General features: G+C 44.7%; 1 protein-coding gene across 9 annotated transcripts in view; it reads right to left on the bottom strand.

The window, feature by feature from the left end:
• GSTCD (glutathione S-transferase C-terminal domain containing) overlaps window positions 1–27,229 on the bottom strand; it is a 118,733-nt gene extending 91,504 nt beyond the window's left edge. The window contains exons 1-5 of one of the 9 annotated variants that reach the window (XM_053255110.1): window positions 27,093–27,229; window positions 20,401–20,471; window positions 19,031–19,138; window positions 14,778–14,869; window positions 3,556–3,976 (exon numbers count right to left, since the gene is read on the bottom strand). In XM_053255110.1, the coding sequence (XP_053111085.1) occupies window positions 3,556–3,969 (414 nt within the window). In that variant the 5' untranslated portion in view covers window positions 3,970–3,976; window positions 14,778–14,869; window positions 19,031–19,138; window positions 20,401–20,471; window positions 27,093–27,229. Of the gene's footprint in view, window positions 1–3,555; window positions 3,977–4,511; window positions 4,628–6,131; window positions 6,182–14,777; window positions 14,870–19,030; window positions 19,142–20,400; window positions 20,472–27,092 lie in introns of those variants that run through there. The other 8 variants (XM_053255109.1, XM_053255108.1, XM_053255112.1 and 5 more) reach the window with 8 other exon arrangements.
• Window positions 27,230–27,245: the final 16 nt, after the last annotated feature.

The following is a 27,245-nucleotide window of genomic DNA, read 5'->3' as shown; positions in this document are numbered from 1 at the left end:
TGATGCCACGTAGCTTACCTAATAGGTTTAAGCTAATGGGACATTCAAAATCACTTTGAGATAGGGCACGGGGATCAGCTATTCAAAGAAAAAGAGTCAGACATACAATGGACATGCTTACAGTAGTTCTTTGGATCCTGCCCATGAGATTGACTAGAGTAGACCCACTGAATATCTGCCCAGATTTTCTTAGTTTGTTAGATCTTTGATAGGCCAAGTTTAACAAACACACAAAAGGTCCAGGACAGTATAAAGACCTCACTGAGTTTTTGTGCAAGTGCTGGGTTACTAAAATGCAAAATTCTATAAGCAATTTTCAATGAGTACAAATAAAGCTAAATGCTGTATTTAATTCTTAACTATCTTCTATCTGTATAATTCTCTAAGACGTACCCATGGCTAATCCCACGCATGGCAGCTCTTGCAAGAGTTCGTGAGCGAGGGGAGGGGGAGAGGAAAGCAACGGTGGTGGGGAACATAAGGCCAACAGACAGGCCAGCGAATGGGCAAGCAGGCAGGCAGGCGGACAGAGAGACAGACGGTGGCAGGGTGGGGGGAGAGAAAAAGAAAGCGGCAGCAGGAGGGCGGGGGGACAAAGCAGTGGGCAGCATGAAAAAAGCGGCTGGCCAGGCAGCCAGCCAGAGAGAGAAAACATTGGAGCGAGGAAGAAGAGGAGCGTGGAGGGCTGAGAACGAGGGGCCAAGAACGAGGGAGAACTAGAGGCGCAGATGCTCTGCACCTGGGCCAGCTAGTTTTAAATGGTTTACTTAATTTCCTGCTCAAGCATATACTATTGTACCATGTTGATACCCTGAAACTATTCAAGTTGTGTTATTATTTTGCTTCTGAGTCTGGCCTTGCTCCTCTGCAATGCCAGGTCAGTTCTGAATAAGACCGAAATTGTCCATGGTTTGATCGTGGATAAGGGAGCTGACCCGGCATGTCTAACTGAGACCTGGTTGGGGGAAGTGAGTGGTCCAGTTGTGGAGCAGGCTAGGGGAAGTGGGCGGTGGGGTTGGAGGTGGAACGGCTGTGGTCCATAAGAGTACCATCTCCCTTACCAGGGCCTCTGTGAGATAGCTGAATTATATTGAGTGTGTATTTCTGAAGCAGGGGTGGTGGACCTATTAGGATGGTCTGCCCAAAAAGGCTACTGGACCCAGCAGGTTTCCAAAAGACTTTGGAGAGTTTTGAAGCTGGTGTGGCCAGTGATTCTCTCCATGCCCTGGTGGCAACTTGGAATAGGGAACTCAACAGGGCAGCAGACATTATTGCTCCTAAGCGTCCCTTCCCAACCTGCTTCAAAAATGGCCCCTTGGTATACCAAGGGGCTGCAAGGACTGAAGCGGCTGGGTAGGCAACTGGAACGCAAGTGGAGAACTCAGCTCGACTCTGACAGGAAGCAGCATGTGACCCATTTGAACACTTATGTGGTAGCGGTGCATGCAGCGAAAAAGGAAGTTTGGTCTGCGCGCCTTACGTCTGCAGCTTCGCATTCAGCAGAGCTATCCTGGGTTGTGAGGAGTTTAGTTTTTGCTCCTTCAACTTCAAATCAGTCCCTGGGGTCATTCTGCTGTGGCACTTTTAATGGGTTCTTTGTGGACAAAATCTCCTGTATTCGGGCCAACTTGGACTCCACCATTTCCGCAAAGTCTGTAGAGGAGGTGTCCAGCAATCCTTCTTGAAGGATTAGGTTGGATCAGTTTCAATCTGTGACTCCTAAGGATGTGGACAAGCTGCTTGAAGCGGTGCAGCCTACCACTTGTTCTCTGGATCTCTGCCCAACCTGGCTGCTTCTATCTAGCAGGGAGATTGTAGGAGGTGGCTGAGGGAGGTTAGGGTGCCTCCTTGTCTGAAGGAGGCAATGTTTAGATTGTTCCTTAAGAAGCTTTCCCTGGATCACTTGGCGATGGATAGTTACAGGCCAATCTCCAGTATCCCTTGGTTAGGGGCAAGGTGATTGAGAGGGTGGTGGCCAAACAGCTCCAGGCAGTTTAATCAGTTAAACTGATTATCTAGACCCATTTCAAACTGGCTTTAGAGCTGGCTATGGGGCTGAGACAGCCTCAGTTGGCCTGATGGATGACCTTTACCAGGGAACCAACAGAGGGAGTGTGACTCTGCTGGTTCTTCTGGATCTCTCGGCGGCATTCGATACCATCAACCACGGTATTCTTCTGGATCGCCTGGGGGAGTTGAGGACAAGGGGCACTGCTTTGCAGTGGTTCCACTCCTATCTCTTGAGTAGATTCCAGATGGCGGAGCTTGGTGACAGTTGCTCCTCAAAACGGGAGCTGTTATACGGAGTCCCTCAGGGCTCCATTCTGTCACCAACGCTTTTTAATATCTACATGAAACCGCTGGGTGAGGTCATCAGGAGGTTTGGTGCTGGGTGTAATCAGTATACTGATTGACACCCAAATCCACTTTTCCTTTCCATCTGCATCATCAGGAAATGGCATCCATCCCCTCAATGCCTGCCTACAGGTAGTAAAGGGCTGGATAAGGGATAAACTGAGACTGAATCCAAGCAAGACGGAGGTGCTCATTGTAGGGGCTCAGAATTTGAGGGATGAGTGCGATCTTCCTGTGCTGGATGGGGTTACACTCAACCGGAAGGAGCAGTTACGCAGCTTGGGAGTACTCCTGGACCCAGGCCTCACCCTGGTATCTCAGGTGGAGGCTATGGTCAGGAGTGCTTTCTATCAGCTTCAGCTGCTTACAGCTGCATCCATTCCTTGAAGAGACAACCTCAAAACAATGGTGCATCAGCTGGTAATCTCCAAGCTTGACTACTGCAATGCACTCTACGTGGGGCTGCCTTTGTACATAGTTTGGAAACCTCAGTTAGTTCAAAATGTTTTTAACTGTTGATTATATTATGGTGTTTTATAGTCTATTTTTAACTGTGAATTGATTTTAATTGTTTTGTGTTTGTTTTAATGTAAACCGCCCTGAGCCATTTCTGGAAGGGCGGTATAGAAATCGAATAAATAAATAAAAATAAATAATACTGAAGATGCTGTACTGGCTGCCAGTCTATTTCTGGGGACAATTCAAGGTGCTGGTTGTTACCTTTAATCCCTAAACAACTTGGGCCTCAGATTAAGGATTACCTGTTCTCTGACTCTATCCACTTGACTAGGTCAGTCAGGAGGGGCTCTGCACTTTGTGCAATACCTGCTGAAGCTCATTTGTCAAGCACATGACAAATAGGGCCGTTCTGGATAGGGCTGTCCTGGAGATTGCCCCCAGGCTATGGTACTTGCTCTCTGATGAGATCCTCATGGCTCCCTCACTTCCAATCCTTTGGAGATAACTAAAGACTGCCATTTTAATGCAGGCCTCTGACTAGTGAGTAGCTGTCCTCCAGCTTCCTTTTAGTTGGTTTTGTAGCTGTGTTGTAGCTGTGTTTAGTTGGTTTTTCATTGTATTTTTAATGAAATGTTTACAATTATTTTTATTTGTTTGTTGTTTTAAATCGGTTGTTCATTGCCCTGGAGTCCCAGGAATAAGAGTCGTATTTACATGTAAATAATAAATGAATAAACTTACTTCAGCACAAGCTTTTAAACAGGTCTTTTTAAAACCCAAGAGTTCCAAAACTTCCTTTCTTGATGGGTCTGCCTCAAACGTTTTGTGTATGATGTGCCTCAGTACCACTGCAAGTCCTGCTCGAAGGAATCTTCCATTTTTCTCAACAACAGCAGGTAAACAGCAACTCTGGACCACCAAAGGGAGTTGACACTTTTTGATGAGGCGAATGTCCAAGTCCTCAGACAGTGCTTTGCCAACAAGCTGGGCATCTGAAGCTATTTCACCCGGAGATACTAAAAAAACTGTGAATGTCTTGCAGTCACAATATGACAAGAGAAACAAGGATATGGATGTATGGAGAGGAAAGATGCAATCGTCATTCTGACTGAAGTAGTCTAGATAAAGCTGATCTTCAGTAGCATTATCTTTCATCTTTTCTCTAAAAAAAGAAATATGATAAGTTCTTAATAAATAAGGCTTAAGGTTATTGCCCATGCAAGTTATGAAAAACAGCATCTTTAGAATAGAAAAGACAATTTAAAAAAATATATAGAAGCCATGTTGCAGACTTCAGTTTCTTTTAAGACTTGTTTTATTCACCCATCAACCCATCCAGTTTCAACAATCAATGCAAGCATTAGCTTTAAAACGAGACCTTACGCTTGGTACCACAGCTCCATATCAAATATGCTGTAAACTGCCCTAAGCCATTTCTGGAGGGGTGGTATATAAATCAAATAATTAAATAAATCCCCCCTCTCCCCATAATGCTGAGGCACAGCTATATGCATCCTATCATCATCACACTGTATGCTTTGCCACACATGCTCCACATCATTGCCAGCAACAGAGAGAAAACATGTCAGGAAACATCATGGATGAGTGTGACTAGACGTTGGAGGGGCGGGCAGTATGAGGATGCAGTAATACCATACATGTGGAGCAGCAGTTGCCAAATTTAGCTGTTAACTCACAGTGAAATTATTGTGTGGCATCCAGACCTTTCACAGAATGCTGCTCTGTCAGCAGAAACTCCTTCCATTCATGAAAGGACGGGTTGTGCATTTTTGTTGTTGTTGTTTTGTTTTTGGCCCGAATACGAAACACCCCCATTTTGTTCTTTGTTCAAAATTGCAAAATCCGAATCCGAAACGTTTTGGATTTTTAAAAAATGGCCCCGGGGAAAAACTAGTGGGTGGGGGTGGTAGTGCCCAATGGGTGGAAACTACCACCCAAATTTGGGCAAAGGAATTGGGCAGATTTTTGGTGAATTTTTGAAGTATAGGATTTTTCCCATAGGGAAGAATGGAGGTTTCAGCAAAAGTATAGCTTCATGTTGGGGGGAAAGGGGTGGCCCAGAGCAGAGTAGGGTGGGTGGTAGTGCCCAGTGGGAGCAAAGAAGCTGCCAGAATTATTTCAAAGGAATTGGGCAGAGGGCTGATTTTTAAAGATGTAATGGAGTTTGTGCTTCTGTAAAGTTCTTCCCCATAGGGAATGATGGACCTCCATAATTCCTGCCCCATAACTGCACTTGGGGGGCACCAGCGTGGCCCAGAGTGAGTGGTGGTGTAGACCACACATAGGGTGCCAACCACCCCCATGGGTTGCTAACCCATGGGGTACTGGGTTCTGTTGTTTCTGAGATATTTTGAGTGTAGATTCAGATTCTCTGGTAGCATATGAGAGCGGATTCATGGTTTGTCGTTGAAAATCTCATATGCTACCAGAGAATCTACACTCAGAACACCTCAGAAACAACAGAACTCAGCAACCCATGGGGGTGATTGGCACCTATGTGCACTACACCACCACTCGCTCCCAGCCACTCCAGTGCCCCCCAGGTGGAGTTATGGGTCTGCTGAAACCTCCATTATACCCTAGGGGGAAAAAACCTTAAAGAAGCATAAACTTCAACAATTCCTAAGAAATCAGCCCTTTGCCCTATTCCTTTGGAATCTGGGTTGTGGCAGGCACCCCTTGGGGCACTGCCACCCGACCCACTGTTTTGCCCCTCAGGCCCCCTTTCCACCCCGAATCTGCCCCAAAGACATGTCAACTTCAGAAATGATTTAAAAATCAGCCCTTTTCCCAATTCCTTTGGAATCTGGGTGGCAGCAGGCACCCATTGGGGCACTACCACCTGAACCACAAATCAACCCCAAATAACATCAACATCACATATCAACAACAGCAGAGCTTTTGAAAAAATCAGGCAGATTTCCAAAGGTCATGCACATCCACATCCCCCCCCCCCGCCCGAAATGCAATTGATCTACACACAACAGTGTGAAACAACAACAATGAAATGCACACTGCCCCACTGGCCAATGAGGGTAAAGGCACACTGCCCCACTAGCCAATGAGGGTAAAGGCACACTGCCCCACTAGCCAATGAGGGTAAAGGCACACTGCCCCACTAGCCAATGAGGGTAAAATTTACCCTTAAATTTGCTTAAAAGGAATAAGGAGGCAATTGCCAGCAGATCAGCCCATGCTTTCGCTGGCCAATCTGTGGCCTGGAAGGGCTGGAAATTCAAACAGATGTCAAAACTCAAAATGGAGACTGAAGGAGAAAGGAACGTTGGTAGACTTACCGTGAAGGGTTCTTTTTCAAGTATGGGGAGGGCATCCGTGATACGATGGGTTGTCAATCACTGCATGCTCCGAGACAGGGCCAATGAAATTTGAGTATGCACAAGACTCCCTCTATCGAGCCCCAGTATACCCAGTTCTGGTCTTGTGGAGCGATGGGAGTTAAACAGGTAAGCATCTGGAACTCAGCATAAGGGAAGGTAGAAAATAGAACAAGGAACCAGGAACAGATATGAAATCTTAGAACAGTAACATGGAAAAGTGATACACGAAATCTTACAACCCTAGGAGTTGTGCCGCCTCCCACAGGTTCCCAACCCATGCATCCGTGGGTGGGCCGGATGCCCTCCCCATACTTGAAAAAGAACCCTTCACGGTAAGTCTACCAACGTTCCTTTTTCCAAGTATGGGGAGGGCATCCGTGATACGATGGGACGTACCCAAGCTGACATTTTTTTGGGGGGGCAACGGATGCCTACACAACCCTTTGAAGGACTGTGCGCCCTACAGCCGCCTGAGGTTGGTGAAAGGACGGAATCTTGTAGTGCCGCACGAAGGGGGACGTAGAGGACCATGTTGCCGCCTTACAGATGTCCTCCACAGGGACCCTTGCCGAGAAAGCGGCGGAAGTCGAGGCACTCCTCGTGGAATGAGCCGTAATTCCGAGAGGTATAGGAAGATTCAAGGCCTCATACGCCAGAGATATAGTGGCCCTGAGCCAGCGCGCCAAGGAGTCCCTTGAAGCCTTGGCGCCTAGTTTGGCCGACGAAAAGCAGACAAACAAGGAATCTGACTTCCTAAATGGCTTAGTTCGCTTTAGGTATATACGGAGAGCTCGGCGGAGATCCAGGGAATGCCAAAGGTGTTCTTTTGGATGGCGTGGCTTTGGGCAAAAGGAAGGCAGGACAATTTCTTGTGTCCTGTGGAATAGGGAATTCACCTTTGGTAAGAAGGTGGGATCCAACTTCATTATGACAGCTTCCTTCTGGAAGATGCATAACTCATCGCGGATTGACAAGGCCGCGAGCTCAGAGATCCTTCTCGCTGAGGTAATCGCGACTAGGAAAAGAACCTTGAAGGTTAAGAGCCGCATGGGAACTTTTCTCAGTGGCTCAAATGGATCCTTCGTAAGAGCCTGAAGAACTTTGTCTAAGTCCCAGGATGGAAATCTTGGAACTGGCGGTGGCTTCAGGTTGGCCGCCCCTTTGAGGAAACGCCGTATATCAGGATGGAGCGACAAGGAGCTGCCACAATTCAGATCGAGGACGGAGGACAGGGCAGAGACCTGCCGCCTCAAGGTATTGGGCCGGAGCCCCCTGTCAACCCCAGCCTGCAGAAAACCAAGGACTGAGGAGACACCTGCAGCCTTCGGGTCCAGTTTTGCCTTTCGGGACCAGGAACAGAAGGCCGCCCATGTCATCTGATAGATGCGGGTAGTGGATGGACGCCTTGCTGCCAAAATGGTCCGCTGAACAGGTGCTGAATAACCCTTGTCCTCTAGAGTCTGGCGCTCAATCTCCACGCGTGAAGATGAAGCCAATCCGGGTCCGGATGCAAGAGGGGACCTTGAGCCAGTAAATCCACCCTGCGTGGTAGAGCCCAGGGTTTTCGGACCGACAGAGCCAGTAGGTCCGAAAACCATGGGCGGCGAGGCCAGAATGGTGCTATTAGGACCAGCTCTGCTTTCTCCGTCACGAGTTTCCGGACGACCAGGCGTAGAATTGTCAACGGAGGGAAGGCGTAAAGAAGAACTCCGCGAGGCCATCTGGATGTCAGAGCGTCGACTTGTTCCGCCTGAGGACATAGGTGTCTCGAGAAGAACCGTGGAAGTTTGCAGTTCGCCGGAGAAGCGAAGAGGTCGACCGCTGGGAGACCCCACATCCTGGACACCTGGGTGAACACCTCTTCGTGTAGGGACCACTCTCCCGGGTCCCATGACTGTCTGCTTAACCAGTCCACGAGAATATTGGCTCGACCCGCCAGGTGCTCCGCGGCCAGAGTGCGCAGATGAATTTCTGCCCAGCGGAATAGCGCATCCGACTCCGACATCAATGCCTTCGAGCGAGTGCCTCCCTGATGATTTACATGGGCCTTGGTGGTCACATTGTCGGTGCGGACCAGGACATCCTGGCCCTCCAGATAGACCTGAAATTCTAATAGTGCTAGTCGAACTGCTTTCAACTCCAGCCAATTTATGTTGTGGTTGCGGTCTGTCGAACTCCACTTCCCCTGTGCTTGGTGGTCGAGGAAGTGGGCCCCCCATCCAAGAAGACTCGCGTCCGTTGTGACTACACATTTTTGAGTTAGCTCCAAAGGGAGCCCCTGAAGAATCGCTTGGGAGGTCCACCATCGAAGGGATCGTTGGACCTTGGTGGGGACCTTGAGCCAAATGTTTCTCCTGTTCATGATGTCCTCCTGATGAGGGAGTAACATCCATTGTAAGGGCCTTGAATGCCATCTGGACCAAGGCACGCAATCGAAACAGGCCACCATCATTCCCATGAGCTGTGACAGTCGAAGAAGTGGGACTCTTTTGTTGCGTAAGACTGAGTTGACCGACGCAGCGATCTTCAATCTCCTTTCCCTTGGGAGGCGAACGACAGCAACTTCCGTATCGAAAAGGACACCGAGATGGACAAGTTCCTGAGTGGGATGGAGATGACTCTTTGCCGCGTTGATCAGGAAGCCATGGTCTTGGAGGATCTTGACTGTAAGGCAAACACTCCTCTTTGCCTCCGCCTCCGACTGCGCCCGGAGCAAAACATCGTCCAGGTACGGGTATGCGTGGAGCCCCCTCAACCTGGCATGGGCGATGACCGCTATCATGAGTTTGGTAAAAACTCTCGGGGCGGAGGAAAGGCCGAAGGGAAGAGCCCTGTACTGGTAGCAGTGGCCCTGGTAGGCAAACCGGAGGAAACGACGAAAATCCGGGTGTATCGGCACGTGAAGATAAGCCTCTGACAAGTCGAGAGAGGCCAACCAATCTCCTGGAAGGACAGCCGCCTTGATGGATCTGAAGGATTCCATCCGAAAGTGTCTTCTCCTCACGTACCGATTCAGCCGCTTTAGGTCCAAAATTGCCCGCCAGGAATCGTCCTTCTTCGGGACAAGGAAGAGAAGAGAGTAAACACCGTCGTGAGCGTGCAGGGCCGGTACCGACTCTATAGCTTGAATGTCCAGCAGGTGCTGAATGGCATCCTGCATAAGTCTTCTCTTTAAGGGGCTTTTGGACAATGGAGTGTCGTAGAAAAAATCTGGAGGGGTAGAAACGAACTCTATGCGGTACCCCTGAGATACTGTGTGAAAAACCCAGGAGTCCGTGGTCGTCTCCCCCCAAACCTTGGCAAAGGCGCGTAGCCTGCCTCCTACCTGGAGATAGTCACTGCTTTCGGAAGCGACGATCCAGTCCAGCGGCAAAGGAGGCTCCCCTTTTTGCTGCTCCCCTGGCTCTTGGATTCCAGGGCTGGCGCCAAGGAGGTCTGTACTGACCTCCCCTGAAGTCTCTGTCTCTGAAATTGTCCCGATAGTTGGCTGTTCCTGATCTTCCGAAGGACCTAAAGGGACGAAAGGAATACTGAGAACCTGCACCACCCCGAAAGGGCCTTCTAGGCTCCCCCCGTCCCACGGGCATGGCTTTTTTCTTATCTCGGGTTTCAATTAACACTGGATCCAAGGCTTCCCCGAACAGCTTGACCCCCCGAAAGGGAGTTGCAGCTAGAGCCGCCTTCGACTTAGAGTCAGCATTCCAGTGTCTTAACCAGAGCCCCCTACGGACCGCCACGCTGGCCGCCATGGCCCTGGACGCATGCTGAACGCAATCCAGGCTCGAGTCTGCCATAAGGGCGGATGCCCTTGCTATCTTATTCAAGCCCTGGCGGAGCTTGGTGAGCTCTGGAGGTACCAATTTTGCTAGTTCCTTTGTCCAAAGGATTGTAGCCCTCGCAAAAATGGAGTTCGTTGAAGCTGCCCTGATTATGGTCGCGGATGCCTCGTGTGCCTTCTTCAGGAGGTGGTCCGTCTTTTTCTCTTCTGGTGACTTGAGGAATTCCTCACCCTCCTTATTCACCAACGCTCCTGTCACCAACTGGGCAACCGGCCCATCCACTACAGGAACTGCTAATAGGGACATAATATCGGTAGGTAACGTATACAACTTTTTAGGAAAACTCAGAGAGGGCTTGGAAGCCATCGGGACCCCCCATTCTGCCAACATTACTTCCTTGAAAAGTGAAGGAAATGGAACCGTGGCCGGGGATACCGAAGCTGAAGGGAACACTTCCTGATCTAGCCCAGGTACAGTTTGGGGAGTAGGGTCATTGGAAATGTCTTTAATTGCTCTCTTGGCTTTGGCCAAAAGTATTTCAAATTCATTAACTGAAAAAAGGCGAGCAGAAGAAGGCTTTTCTGACGGAGTTTGCTCGTCAGACAACTCGCCGTCCTCTTTTTCTGAGTCCTCAGAACTTGAACCCGATACCCGGGAACGTCTGCCCATAGCAGCGGATGGGGCGTTCACCTGAGGCGCAGGGACCCCCTTGTTCCCTTGATCCCCTTGACGGGAAGTTGAGGGCACTTCTGCCATAGGAGCTCTAGAAGAACGAGTCCCCCCAGCTAAATCAGGACTTTGATCAACAGGGGAATCCTCCCCAGGGGAATAAGCATGAAAAGCCCTCCTATGACGCCTCTTTCTAGCATTTCTGGCCAGCCAGACTCTTTCTCCAACTGGAATGGACTGCCTGACTGGGCTGGAATCCGGCGAGGAGGAAAAGGAAGGACGCCTCCTTCTGCGGGACCTCGTGCCATTTTGTTCTTGTTGCCCTGTGGGTAGCCTAGTGTCCCCAGGAGCCCCTGAAACAGCAGTCTGTACTGAAGTAAGGGCTGCCTGCAGTGGAGGGTTTGCAGCGGGCTGTTGACTCAGAAGCGGGGAAACCACCGCCAAACAGTTTTTCTGCACAAAATCACTAAGCCATGCGAGCTCCCTTGCAGATAACATTTCCCCGCTAGGGCCCATAGCGCCCGTCAGCGAGTCACCCGCCATCTCACTCACCGTTTGACGCGCAATCTGCGGCGGTTCCAAACTCGACGGTGGGGCCAAGCCCCCAATTGCCCCCTTGGATGTTTGTGGAGCGGGCAACATTGGCCCAGTAGTCGTCCCTGAGCTAGGAATAGCGTGGGACGGTTCGGGAGCAGACAAAATGGCGGGCGCATTTCGAGCGGGAAAAGCCGTTGGCTCCTTCCCCCGCTGCCGCTCTCTGACTGCCTTTAACTGCAGCCTTTCACTCATCGGGCCTTTTGTCAACAGAGAGCTCTTAACTTTCTTCTTCTTCTTTTTAGGTTGGCCATCCGCCCCAACATGCTTCGATTTTTTAAGGGCTTTGGCGTGCTCCGTGTGCAGCTTTCTCTCAGCCGGCTGCTGCTCTTTAACTAGCACGGAAGCACTTTCGGGATCAGGCAAGCCCGTAGCGGCAGACACTGCGCTCTCCCCAAACACTGCGCTCTCCCCAGCTCCCGAGGGAACTAATGGGGACTTCTCAACTGGGGCATCAGAAAGGGGTCCTTCAGAGAGGGAACCCCGCAGCATATCTCCTGTGTGTGCTATCTCCATGGAGTATAGCAACTGCACACCAACAATGAACTGACAGACACAATCTACAGAATAACACCGCAAAGATTCACCGACCGTAATTGCCACAACTCCTTTCCCCCCCTTGCACACAGCAGAAGGTAGGAGAAAAATTAAGCTGAGCCAGAGAAAGGACTGTCCCGGAGCGAAGACAGGACCAGAACTGGGTATACTGGGGCTCGATAGAGGGAGTCTTGTGCATACTCAAATTTCATTGGCCCTGTCTCGGAGCATGCAGTGATTGACAACCCATCGTATCACGGATGCCCTCCCCATACTTGGAAAAAGACTTTTTGCGATTGCAAAATGGAGTTCCAAAACAGCCGAAACAACAAAACGTTTTGTCTCTGAAACAGGGACGTTTTGTTTTGGCTACAAAATTTTCTGTTTTGAGCATTGGGTGTTTTGTTTTGGCTACAAAACAGCCGAAATGGCCTGTTTTGTGCACAAAACATTTTGTATCCAAAACGAAACGCACATCCCTATCGGAGAGGAGAGCTGGTCTTGTGGTAGCAAACATGACTTGTCTCCTTAGTTAAGCAGGGTCCATCCTGGTTGCATATTAATGGGAGACCTGGCTTCTCCAAGATAGGGCTGAGAGAGATTCCTGCCTGCAACCTTGCAGAAGCTGCTGCCAGTCTGTGAAGACAATACTGAGCTAGACAGACCAATAGTCTGACTCAGTATATGGCAGCTTCCTATGTTCCTATACTCATGCAGTGGGTCCTTATGAGAAAGACTGCTTGCATGGGTGTAATGTGAATAGAAGGCACTTCCACTGACAAGTACCACTCTGTAAAAGATCTGGATGCCACCCATTATATACAAATAAGCTGTTATGGCAAAGGGGAGTCCCAGAAATAATCAGTGGTTACATTTCTCATTATAGTATTCAAGTACCATGTAAAAATTAGGCATGGACTTTACATGAATAAAGTAAATTAAGCTTGTGATTTACAGTTCTATACTGCAGAACCCATGTGGCAAGGACAAAACCAAAGGGGTTCCCAAGCACATATTTATATATTAATAATGGAAATACGGGTTTTGGCTGTCCTGAGAAGGCCACATAAACCTTAAGAATTCTGTGTGCAATCCCTTTAAGCTTATTATTTATATGAGATTATTTATATGCAATAATCTACCCACAACTAAGGGTGCAATCTTATGCTCAAAATACACCTGCTTTCAGATTTGGCAGAAGCCTCTCTCCAACAGCATATCTTGAGAGTTGCCAGTTGCCTGGCACTGCATATCACCAGTGCACCAGCAAATTATTACATCAGAATATCTTAGCCCAGAGCTTTATGCTGTGAGACAACAGAGATGACTTCTATAGGAGTGCAGCTTGGAAAAGTCCTGTTCTTGTCCCTGGAGAAAAGTGGTCCCTGCCCCCTCAGATACAGATTACTCCCCAAGAGAGATGCAAACCCTTGCCCTAGGAAGGCCTGTGTATGACTCCCCCTGCCAAAGAAGCTATCTTTGTATTGTGTGGTCAAAAAGGTGGTTCCAGTGTGTGTATTTGTTTGGTATCATGAATCATTTGTTTGATATCATGTGCTGAGAAGCCTGGCAGTTTTCTGTTTCTGGCCCCTGCCTGCCTATGCCACATGCAATGGAGGGTAATGTGATGTCTTCGTGTTGTGTAGGTTGTGTTGTGTGGGATAGGGTAAGATCATGGGGGCATCTCCCTATTATTATGCATGGATTGGTTCCTTCCATGCCTGGTTCACATGGGGACATCAGCATGCTAGCCCATGATTGGTATGTACCAGTGGTGTTGCTATGCACACTGAGTGAGCGGCTGTCCAGTGGGTTATTTTTATATCCCAACTTTTATGTAAGTATAGGATACCACCTAAAATATAACAATATTATGCTGGCATGATGAGACTAATTATAAATATTACTATCATTATATTTAAATATAAGTTCGATTAAATCACCTTAGTGGTTGTGAGCAGATTATGTCATTTAACAATTCCATTTATACTTAAGGATGGCAAAAAGAATAATGGACAAGGGGATAAAGATGAAGTAAGGAGATAGTTCAGCTAAGTATGACTTTCTGTCATGTTGAAAAATCATTTCAATAAAATTACATTAGAATTTTGTTGAAGACTCAACTTCTTGCTTCTTTTTATAAAGACATAATTCTACAACAATTATATCTGAGTCATAGTAATGGAGGACAACAGTACACCTCTAATACAATTTCCCTTGACCTTCTTAAATAAGGCTGCAACATTTGGACACTAGATGGCACACTTTTAAAGCAATTACACCTGAAGAGCAAAATGGCATATTGGATACTTTCGTTATACCAAGAATTGCAATAATGGATGCTTGCTATTCAACAAAGTAACACTGGAACAACATTCTTCTTTCCCACAATCAGCCGGATACAATTACACCTAACTGGAGCACTGATTTACTTCTACGATGTCACATTCATGGCTTTGGAGTGTTCCGCACTTTATGTGTACAAATTACAAGGGTGTCACCTTAAGTGTGCAGCGGGGAAATGCTCCACTAACAAGCAGAAGGTTGCCAGTTCGAATCCCCGCTGATACTATATCGGGCAGCAGCAATACAGGAAGATGCTGAAAGGCATCATCTCATACTGTGCAGGAGGAGGCAATGATAAATCCCTCCTGTATTCTACCAAAGAAAACCACAGGGTTCTGTGGGTGCCAGGAGTCAAAATCGACTTGACGGCACACTTCACCTTACCAATCTATTACATTCATTCTATAATTCAGTCAGTATTTAATCCAGGAACTAATCACAGAGTCCATATAAATAAGGGATTTGAAGCTGCAAAGGAGTTCTAGATCTCATTCGAGAAATAAGTTCTTAACCAGTAAGGGGTGCAGTAATTCTGTTGGGCCAGCTACAGCCACCACCACCCCCCACCGGCCACCCCAGATTCCCTTTTGAAAGCATTCTTGCATGCACCCAAAAATCAAAAGTCATAACCTAAGATTCAAACCTACAAATATTAGAAAGGCTTTTTAAAAACACTCACCAATTAAGGAAATAAATTGTCTAAATTCAGATGATAACACTTCTCCCTATAATATGCATTTTCTTTTTTCTTGCTGTTCTGCACACTGATCCCTAAATAGAAAATCAAGCAACAGCACAGCTGAATTAGAAAACACCTTTAAGTTGTTTTTCAGTTCTGGGAGGGGTGTGTGTGTGTGTGTGTGTTCTTTTCAGTCCAAAGACACAAAATTGTGCACTTACTGTGCTTAATAAAAATTAGATCTGTGTACTTTGTGATAAAAGCACAAAACTTGGTATATAGAAAGGGTACCCTTTGAAGCTCAAATTAAGATAGAAAAATTATTCAGGGAGGGGCCATAACTCAGTGGTAGCCACACATGCTTTGCAAGTAGAAGGTTCCATGTTCAATCCTTGGCATACCCAGGTAGGGCTAGGAAGAGACCCGTCTGAAATCCTGGAGAGTCACTGTCAATCAGTGTTCACAATAGTAATCTATAAGGACCAGTGGTCTTATTCAATATAAGGCAGCTTCATATATTGAGGGAGACATTACAATTATTCTCAGAGTAAGTTTCACTTCAGTGAGTATGCTCCCTTATCTTAACTTGAACTTTATAAGGTACTTACTTTATATCAAGTTTTGTGACTTTACCACAATTGCTGCTATACCACTGAGAATCTACATATTTGCTATAACTTTTTAAAGAAGTCATATTTATCTACAGCACCAAAACTGTTTCTGTTCTATGTAATATATTTTAAAACATACTCCTGAAAAATCTTTAAAGATGTGCAACCATGTACTTGAATTCATGTGTTATCTGACGTTTCACAACACATGTACAACCAGTTATACTTCACTATATTTGAACAGTTGCTATAAAAATCTGTTCTAGTTGCAAAAACAAGAAAGAATCTTGGGGCAACCTAAAGACTAACACATTTATTGTGGTGTAAGCTTTTGTGGACTGCGATTCACTTCTTCAGATGTAACCCACGAAAGCTTGTGCTACAATAAATGTTTGTATCAGTCTTAAGGAGTCAGGATAATTGTTTTTGCTGCTATAGCTTAACAGGCTATCTTTCTGGAAGCAGTTCTAATTTGCCACTGATGATACGTACTACTATCATGTCAATCCTAGGCACACTTGCTTGAAAGTAAATCACACTGCAATCAATGGAACTTACTTCTGAGTAAAGATTTAGGAGGATCAAATGTACACCACTAATGCAACTTCTGGAGCAGGCATGTGAATGGCCCACTGATTTTATCAGAAGTTATTAAACACATTACCTTCAGGAGAGCCCTTAAAACCTGTTTGGCTTGGCCTTTCAGGGCTTTTAATTTGTTGTAAATTGTTTTTAACTGCTGTAAGAGTTTGGCCTGGTTCTCCAGGGTTTTTAACTGTTTAAATCTTTTAACTGTAAATTAGTTTTATGCTGTTTTTATAGGTTCTGTTTTAACTGTCAATTGATTTTAATTGTTTTTATTTTGATGTAAACCACCCTGGACCTATTTTGGAAGGGCGGTATATAAATTGAATAAACAAACAAACAAACTGAAACTGAGTGTATACAGTCATGTTTTGAGAATGTCAACATCTTTTAACTACTAGCTCTTATTGTCTCCCTGTTTAATATTGCATGAACTGTGCAATTAGATGGATCCCTCTCAATAAACCCTAGAGACTTGGTTCTCTCACATACATGTCTGCAGCCTCAGCTATCTAGTTGGCATTTGTGAGCAAAAGTACTAGTTCCCCTTGTTTTCACATTAGCAGTATCCTGGAGTTTGCAGAAGAGGAATGCCGCTCTCTACTCCACTTTCAAACTCATTCTGTGGAGAGCAACAAGGTGACATTCTCAATTAGAGTATGCCTAAGGCAACCACACTGTTCCTTATTCACAGCAGGCCTCCAAGCAATAAGGGTTGCAATTCAGTGGAGAAAAAGTAATGCTGTGAACGAACAGGAAAACCACCAGAAGACAGGTATTTTTCCTCACTCCGTCTTTCTGCGTTCCTTTCATTTTTGCTTCTCAAGTTTGTATCTTACGTTCTTGTTTGCAGTCCCAAGGCACACATTCCACAGTGGATACAACAGCATTTAATACGAGCACTTCCCCATTATTTTATTTCTATCTATCTAACTCTTATTTCCTCAAGGAGCTTAGGGTAGCACACACAGTTTCCCTTCCCCATTTTATCCTCAGAACAATGCAAGAGGTTGGATAAAGCTGAGAGAGGTGACTGGCCCAAGGTTAGCCAGTGAGTTTCATGGCCAAGTGGGAATTTGACTATACTATACCAAACGAGCTCTCACCACTATCTCTCCTGCGCCTTCCCACATGGATTACTGTTATTGCACTCTCCTGAGCTACTGCACCAATCAACATCCACAACATGTAATATAGACAACAGCAAAATCCTTTGCACCTGCTAATTTTATTTTGCACAGTAGCACACTCATTTATTTTGTACAGTAGATGATAGGACCAGTATCAAAGGCACCTTTGTGTTATCTTTTTTTATTTTGCTCTTCAATATTTATACAAGGCTGAAAAAATCCCAGGAGTCTTGTTATCCTGTTGCCTAAAATTTTATTCTGGCATCCATGAATTTCAGGGTTTTTAAAATTCAACTTTCTGCAGGAATTGCACTTTAAACTTTGATGCTGAGCTTTAGGAATGTCATATATTCCTGGTTATGCCATCAATCTATGGCAGTGAAGAGCAACAGACTGATTGACCAAGGCCAGTGTTCCCTCTAAGAAGTGCACATGTGCATGCGCTCACATGTTTTTTGATACCTGCTCAGTTAATTTTAGATCCCACTCAGGCTGTCGGGAAGGCCCCATTCTGAATGCACATGTGAACCCACTGCCTTGATAGTGCCGCCCAGAAGAAAACTCATTCCGCACACCGATGGAAAAAAATAGAGAGAACACTGATCAGGGCCAAGAAAAAACTTGAAAGTTAAATTCTTGGGAAAGTGATATGTTGAAAGGGAAGATCCAAAAAGTCAGGGTGGCGAGAGGCCTTATGGAGACCTGAACTTAAGAACAAAAAAGTTGTATTGGACATGAAGGGTTAAAGGAAAGCAACAGAAGATCCAAGATGTGACACATTGGATGACAAGTCAAACCCATCTCATGTCTAGGCATCTTTCATGCCTTGAGAAAAGCTAAGACCCTTATATACTGGTTTTCCAAAATAACCTGTTAGAGATCTGTCACATCCCCCACTCCTAGCAGGATCTTATAGAACATCAACCAACAGAGGAACTGGAAGTTAAGGTAAGGCAAGTTATCCTAGATCTTACTAGATTAAAGCAAAGCACTTTGGAACACATCTCATCTTATTTGCAAGTTAGAAGACTTGTTGTACAAAAGAGCTGAGGTGTGCTGCAAATATAAAGTTCCACCTGTTAGTCTCACTACAGCTCCACATGCAAAGAGTAGCAGGTAATACATAAACCAAGGCTTATATAACATAGTTCACTTCAAGACAAGTACTGGCAGCTGGAATCTTGCAATCCTTGTATCCAACTTTGATACAATTTTATTTATTTATTTATTTGAAATATTATACCACGCCCCTCCAGTACACTACTGCTCAGGGCAGCTCACAACAATAAAATAGATACAATATACAATAAAAGTAATAAAATTAACCAAATTAAGTAAACAAGTTAAAATTCAGGTTAAAAACCACAATCAGTATCAAGTTCAAATTAAAAGTAATTTTAAAAGCTAAAAACTGAAAATTATAAAAACTTAAAAATAAAAAACCTACTAGATATATCCAAAGATGGAGCATTAAAACACCTCTTTAAAAAGGTGTCTCTTTAGTTGTTTTTTTAAAAACACTGAGGGAGGGAGCATGGAAGAGCTCTTCAGGGAGGGCGTTCCAAAGTTGAGGGGCCACAACCAAAAAGGCCCTGTCTCTAGTCCCTGAAAACTGGATCTCTGTTAGTGGTGGGGCCATGAGCAGGGCCTGAGAAGACGAACAGAGGGCCCTGGCAGATTCAAGAACACCAGCTACAAGATAACATGCTCAGCTCAGTCTCACCATTACATAGCCATTCATATTTGAAGTAAGGAAGGCTATGGAGCATAGATGAATCCTTCAGGTTTCTCTCCCTCTTGTTGCCCTACCCATCAAAAGTCTTTTTGTCATGAAACAGATAATGCAATGATGTTACCTCAAAATATTTATATAGAAAAACGTTCTTTTATAATCTAAGGCGGATCGCAGTGATCAATATAAACCCACCTGCTATCTTCAAAGGGTGCTAGTCTTTTATTCCTGCTTAACTGCTCTCTCAAGCAAGAGTTCTCATCCTCAAACTCCTCATTGCTATTTTCCAAACAGAGTATTTTCCTCCTCATGTTATTATTAAAAATTAATGACAAACAATTTGCAAATGTAATTAATGTTATTTAAAATGCAGAAGTCCACAAAAAGCTGATCATCATTAGAAAAAGCACTCTGCCTACCATTAACACACACGGGTCATTGCCTTTCTACAAAGCTGGAAGTATGACTTTTGTGAATTTCAATATTTTCATGATTTACAATATCTTCTGCACACTTACCTGGGAGTAAATCCCATTGAACTCAGTGGGTTTGGAATTTACTCCTGAGTAAACATGCATAGGATAAGACCTACACACATATAAATAAAAGACTGGCAATAATACTCCACCTATCTCTAACAGTCAGGGGAGCAAGATGGGATGAAAGGGAATAGAAGCAACCACAGCAATCTAATAAGAATTGATATTCAGGAAGACAGTGTCACCCAGGGTGCTGCTATGTGTCAGGAGGAATGGAAGTGGCTCCAGTGTAATTATTTTAAGATGTGAAGTGAGAGCAACTTAGTCACTTCTATCAACTTAAATATGGCTGCTAATAGCCAACTAGTATCACAGCTGTATTTGTGCATAATATTACGATGATGATGATGATGATGATGATTTAACATATTTTAATACTGCCCCAAACTTACATCTCTGGGTGGTTTACAACAAGATAAAAACATTAAAACATTAGTTATAAACAAAAACAAGAAATTTTAAACACAACAATTTAAAAATTTTAAAACAATATTCTAAAACAACATTAAAAACATTAAAACAGTATCAGTTAAAAGCCTGGGTGAACAGATGCATCTTTAAATCTTTTTAAAAATTGTCAGAGATGGGGAGGCTCTTATTTCACTAGGGAGCGCATTCCAAAGCCTCGGGGCAGCAACAGAGAAGGCCTGTCTCTGAGTAGCCACCAGACGAGCTCAAATGCAGACGAAACTCTCCTGATTATCTCAATGGATTAGTATAATATGATTAGAAGAGATAACATAATGTTGGGCTGCAGTTGGAGGCTACTTTGAAAATGGTAACAGGGTGGCAGCTATGGCAGCATCTGCATGTGCTATATCATTTGTTTATAGTAACGGATCTATCTAATACAGCTTGAACTGTTATAGGTATATCAATGCAGTCTGTAACTGCAATACTAACTCATCAGAGGGAGTGACTGTTACAGTAAATTCTTTCAATTGAGGGCATGTTATTGGATAAAGATCGTTATGAATATATTCTATGCAAGTGTTGAGAATGTGGACTAATTTGTATTATGCTTACCCTGTTAACAGACCTGTACAAGTTTATAGAATTTTGTTCTGGAGATGATGTATTCAGTCACTGAAGAAGACCTAGAACAAGTTGAAACATGCATTTATAATGTATTTATTCATCTATATATTTTATTTCTATCCTGCCCTTCCAAAAGTGGCCCAGGACAGTTTACATCAAAATAAAAACAACTAAAATCAATTAACAGTTAAAATCAGAAACTATAAAAACATAAAACCATTAACAATTAAAACATTTTAAACTGTTTTTTTTAAACCCTGGAAAACAAGACCAAACATTTTCAGTTTAAAAACAGTTTAAAAACCTGGAAGGCCAGGCCAAACAGATAGGTTATAAGGGCTCTCCTGAAGGCCAATAATGAACTCAGATTAAGGATTTCTGCCAGGAATGCATTCCACAGCCCAGGAGCGGCTACAGAGAAGGCCCGCCTCCGAGTCGCCACCAGACGTGTTGGTGGTAACTGAAGACGGACCTCCTCAGATGACCTTAACGTGTGGTGGGGATCATGCAGAAGAAGATGCTCTCCAAGATGTATAGCAAAGAACTTAGCATTTTGTACTTATGTAAATTCCAGGTCTTATTTGTCTATTCAATACTGCTGTATAGGATTCTGAATATCTTTTGACAGTTTCTGGGGAGATTTTGAGACTATATTTGCATTTTAAGTAATTATCTGAATAAACACCTTTGTAAACATATTTGATATATTTTGGAAGATTGATGTTTTTTTCTGTTGCCTTGAGGATGTTTCTGAATGGAAAGGCAAGATAGAAATCAGGTGTTAATATAGTTGAATCCACATGTAGCTAATGACAGTAGTAGTGTAGTGGTTAGAGTGCTGGACTAGGACCGGGGAGACCTGAGTTCAAATCCCCATTCAGCCATGAAACTAGCTGGGTGACTCTGGGCCAGTCACTTCTCTCTCAGCCTAACCTACTTCACAGGGTTGTTGTGAAAGAGAAACTCAAGTATGTAGTACACCACTCTGGGCTCCAGAGTGGGATATAAATGTAACAACAACAACAACAACCACGCCAAGGTAGTGCCAGTGAGGCACTACCTTGGCGTGGTTGTGGGGCTTGCGTGCTCTGAGGAAGGTGAGTGCTATTCCAGAGGTCCAACCATATTGGACAGGTCTCACCAGAGGAGCCAGACGAAGAGTGGTTCTCCCATCAACAATATGCTGAGACGTAACTTTAATAAATCTATACTGGATCAGTTGTCGCCCGGGTCAACAAGGATCGCACCAGGTGCTGGAGTCCTTGGACATCTGGTGGCAAGTGGGCTACAGGACTCAGGATCTTCAGTTGAGCAACCAGGGCTGGAGACTGAAAGGTTACTGGAAGAAACGTCACTTAACCGGAAAAAATATACGAAAAATGCCAACAAGGAAATAATGATCTGCTATTACAAGTCTAGTCCAACTAGAAGAGGTTATTTTAAAAGAATGTACCAAATTTGGAAAGAGAAGCATCCAGATACAGAAATAATAGAACAAAGGCTAGCAGACCAGAGAAGATTCATAATAAGAAATAAAGTATTCACAGGATTTGAGCTGGAAGAACTGCAAAGAGCAACACAGGCTCAAGATATGGAAGAAGAATTACCACCAATTGAAGAAGTTGCTCAGGCACAGGTGGAGGTGGTGTTGGAAAACGAGGATGCCACTGTTATTGAACTGTTTCAAAATCAAAACCAGGCAACTGTCCCTGTGCTTTCACCTCAAAAACCCGAATGCCATTTAACAGAAAAGCAACAAGAACTAAAGCAAAAAATAACTGAGCACATGAACCAAACAACCAGCAGGGTTCGACTTCCAGCTCTAAAAACAGTTGCCAAAAAACAACTTGCTCAGGCATTAAAAGATGTCAATGCTGCACTTGCAGAAATAACAACCAATAATTTGCAAGAAACAAACCAACTAATGTACAGTGCAGCAACAATAACAACACAAGAGCTCGGATATAAGATCAGTGGACCTGTAAAAAAAGAAAGTAGTACATCACCTAAATGGAAGATTAGATTAGAAAATAAAATCTCCAGGTTCAGATCAGATGCTAGTAAATTTAAAGATATGAAAGTCAAGAAGCTGAAGAATGAAAACACCAAACAGTATCTGATCCAAAAATACCACCTAGATTCAAGGAAAATTAGAGAAGTCCTGGAAATAATAAAGCAGCAAATAACAGCAGCGTCAAAGAAGATTAGCAGATACGAAGCCAGAATTACACAACACAGGCAGAATCTCCAATTCCAGTCGAATCAGAGACGTTTCTACCAAAGCATAGAAGGAGAAACTGCAAGAAACCTAGAAACACCAAATAAAGAAGAAACAGTGCAATTCTGGGGGAAATTATGAGACAATCCAATAGATTATAATAAAAAAGCAGGCTGGATGAAAGAGGTCAAAAAATGTAACCAACAAATGCAAGTTCTAATAATAACACCAGAATTAATAAGTGGAAAAGCAAAGAAAATTAAAAATTGGACTGTACCCAGTGACGCTGAACTGCGTGGCTTTTGGCTTAAACACCCAACAAGCCTCCATAAACAACTACCAAAACAGTTCAATCACATTTTGTAAGGAAACAGCTTCCAGTTGAACAGAAAGGAAATTGTCCAAACACCAGAGGCACAAAAGACAAGCTGCCGGCGGAGTGGATAGACTCACTATCCCCTCTGTTGTTTGTAATCGCCATGACCCCACTTTCACAAATACTAAACAAAACAGGCCTCGGATACCAAACATCTAAAGCATCAAGTAAAATAAACCATCTGCTGTACATGGACGACCTGAAGTTGTATGGAAAGTCCCAGTCAGAAATCGAATCACTGCTAAACAGTGTCCGTATATTCAGTAGCGATATAGCAATGGAGTTTGGACTACACAAGTGTGCTGCATTAATAATGAAAAGAGGAAAAATATCAAAAACAGAAGGAATAGAATTGTCCAATGGAAGCAACATCAAGAACCTGGAAGAGAAAGAACATTACAAATACTTCGGCATTCTCCAGGCTGATAACATTGCACACACTGAAGTTAAAAGAAAAATTGGAAGTGAATATATCACGAGAGTTAGAAAAATCCTCAAGTCCAAACTCAATGGCGGGAACACCATACAAGCCTTAAATACCTGGGCTATACCTGTTATCAGATACACTGCAGGAATAATAGACTGGACCAAGGCAGAGCTAGAGACGCTAGATCGTAAGACCAGGAAAATCATGACCATCAATCATGCTCTGCACCCCCGCAGTGATATAGATAGGCTATACCTCCCTCGCAGCTCAGGTGGAAGTGGAATGCTGCAAGTCCATCAAACAGTAGAGGAGGAGAAAAGAGGCCTTGAAGAATATATCAAGGACAGTGAAGAAGATGCATTTCAAATGGTCAATAACGCGAAACTATTCAACACCAATGAAACAAAGCAGGCCTACAAGAAAGAACAAGTCAAGAACCGAGCAGAAAAGTGGAAAAATAATCCCCTGCATGGTCAATATTTGCACAATATAAGTGGAAAATCAGACATCACCAAGACCTGGCAGTGGCTTAAGAATGGCAACATGAAGAAAGAAACAGAGTGTTTAATAGTGACTGCACAAGAACAGGCACTAAGAACAAATGCAATAAGAGCAAAAGTAGAAAAGTCAACCACAAACAGCAAGTGCCGCCTTTGTAAAGAAGCAGATGAAACAGTGGACCACCTAATCAGCTGTTGTAAAAAGATCTCACAGACTGACTACAAACAAAGGCATGATAAAGTACAGGGATGATACACTGGAACATCTGCAAAAAATACAAGCTACCTGTAGCCAAACATTGGTGGGACCATAAAAATTGAAAAAGTTGTAGAAAATGAAGATGCAAAAATATTATGGGACTTTCGACTACAGACAAACATCTGCCACACAATACACCAGATATAACTGTAGTTGAGAAGAAAGAAAAACAAGTTAAAATAATCGACATAGCAATACCAGGGGATAGCAGAATAGAAGAAAAAGAAATAGAAAAAATCACAGAATACAAAGATCTACAATTTGAAATTGAAAGGCTGTGGCAGAAAAAGACCAAAATAATCCCAGTGGTAATTAGTGCCCTATGTGCAATTCCAAAACAACTTGAAGAGCACCTCAACACCATAGGGGCCACAGAAATCACCATCAGCCAATTCCAAAAAGCAACTTTCCTGGGAACAGCCTATATTCTGCGATGATATCTATAACAGCAGCAACAACATTGATAATAAAATCCAGCCATCCCAGGTCCTTGGGAAGGACTCGATGTCTGTATAAAACAAACCAGTCAATAACACCTGTCTGACTGTGTAAACAATAATAATAATAGTAGTAATATTTTTACTTTCTTGTGCTCCAGACCAGGTGCTGTCTGCTATGTACAGTACATGCCATTCTTCTGACATTTGCTGTCAGTCATATGAATTGACAACAGGCAGAGAACACACACATAATTGTTATTTGCTCATGGGCGCACAAACCTAAAAAAGGTACATACTGAAAATGCCGGTTTAGATGACTGGCAGAACTACTGCAGCAGTCATGATCCTTGCAGTATAGAAGGATGTAAGGACACATGAATGCAGATGCATCTGTGCCAGAATATAGTTTTGTACATTTAATCAGCACAGAATATTTATTCAAAATATTTCTAGCCAATCCCTCCAGTATGCCACGGTTCCAAGTGGCTTATTCTAAGTGTCTGGTGGCTATTGGCCACCTCAAGCCTCAGAGGCAAGATGCCTCTAAATACCTGTTGCAAGGGAGCAACAGCAAAAGAGAGCCGAGCATGCCCTCAATTATTGCCTGTGGGCTTCTCAGAGGCATCTGGTGGGCCACTGTATGAAACTGAATGTTGCCCTAGATAGGCCTTTGGCCTGATCCAGCAGGGCCGTTCTTATGTTTTTACAACAAAGTACAATAATAAATTATAACAAAACAAACAAAAGCAGGCAGCTCAATAAAGAGGCAGACTACATCAGGCAGGATTAAAACTGGAAAGTTGATTAAACTGCTTCTTGGGAAAGGAGAGCTTTCAGGTTCTTTTAGAAACTCATCAATGGTGGAGACAAAGTGTATTAGCACTGTAAGATATAACCCTTAGGGGATGGGGTAGCTCTGGGAAGAGCACCTGCATGCTTGCATGTAGAAAGTTCCAAGTTCCCTCCCTGGCATCTCCAGATAGGGCTCAGAGAGACTCCTACCTGTAGCCTTGGAGAAGCCGCTGCCAGCCTGTGCAGACAATACTGAGCTAGATGGACCAATGGCCTAACTCATTATAAGGCAGCTTCCTATGTTCCTAAGCATCTCTGGGAGGGCATTATAAAGACAAGGGGCCACTACTGGGGGGCCACTACTGAAAAGGTCCAGAAACTGCAAACCAAATCTTTGTCAGTGACTGGGCAGAGCAAGGTCTGCGGGAAATATAAGAGTCCTGGTGGATTCATATGAGTGAATGCAGTTCAACAGGTACCCTCATCCGAAGCTGTGTAGGACTTTAAAGATCAAAACAGCACTTTGAATCTGGCCTGATAGAAAACAGTCATGAAGTGACAAGCTCCCACAAGTACCCTTGCTGCAGCATTCTGCACTGATGGAAGTTTCCAAGCTGTCTTCGAAAACAGCCACACAAAGAGTAACGGAAACGTGTGCCATCAAGCCAATTTCAACTCCTGGCGCCCACAGAGCCCTGTGGTTGTCTTTGGTAGAATACAGGAAGGGTTTACCATTGCCTCCTCCTGCACAGTATGTGATGATGCCTTTCAGCATCTTCCTATATCGCTACTGCCAGATATAGGTGTTTCCCATAGTTTGGGAAACATACCAGCAAGGATTTGAACTAGCCACCTTCTGCTTGTTAGTCAAGCATTTTCCCACTGTGCCACTTAAGGTGGTTCACACAAAGAGTACATTGCAACAATACAACTGGAATCTATGTAACCCATGCAGGGAATATTGAAGTCAGATATGCCTTTTCAAAGTAGGTTCCAGCGGTGTACCAGCATAAGCTATTAAAAGGCACTCTTGGACACCACTGCCACCCAAGTCTTAAGGTTCTGGGGACCCAGAATGCCATCCAGGCACTTGGTAAGAACATCAACTGCCTCCCTGCTACAGGTGATTTAAGTGACAGGTAGAGCTAGGTGTCACCAGCTTACCAATACCTCTCTCTCAGCAGTTTCACATGTATGTTCAACACTGTGGGGTCAAGACAGAACCCTGCAGTACCTGTAGGCCAAAGATCTAGGAAGCAAACACCCCCAGCCCCACCTTCTGGGAATGGTCTTCCAGGAGCCCACCACCCTACATTCAGTCCTCAAGGATCCGCTTCTCCCTAAATGTGTGGCCAGCAACTGAAGACCCCTGCCCTGGGTCAAACCCTGCCCCTGAAGAGGCACCAGCGGACCTTCCACCTGCCAGTCCAGAAGCAAGTGCAGCATTTAGCAGCAGGCTGCAAACATGACAGCTGAGGATTCTGACACGCCTTTGAAATGCAATTAAGCGGAGTTGTAGTTCCTCGGGGGGGGGATGCACTCTGCACATACTCAGGGACACCTTTCTCTTTAATACTCCATTTGTTTCTCCCAAATAGTTTGGACCCGGCTCTGCAGGTGGGGGCTTTCCCGGGGCAGCCGCGTCCTTCCCCCTGCCCCTCCGCTTACCCGGCGACAACCACGTTCGTGCGCCGAGGCCGTGAATCGCCCAGCAGCTAAGCGGAGCTCTGCCGGCAGCAACACCACCTTCTTCTCCGGCTGCTGCTCCGCTGCGGGCCGCCGCCTTCCCGCTTGGGCTCCGCGCCCCGCCTCTTCCTCTCC

Source organism: Hemicordylus capensis, chromosome 5, assembly GCF_027244095.1.
Source record: "Hemicordylus capensis ecotype Gifberg chromosome 5, rHemCap1.1.pri, whole genome shotgun sequence".
Classification (NCBI taxonomy): Eukaryota; Metazoa; Chordata; class Lepidosauria; order Squamata; family Cordylidae; genus Hemicordylus; species Hemicordylus capensis.
This window is presented reverse-complemented; position numbering and strand designations above follow the sequence as displayed.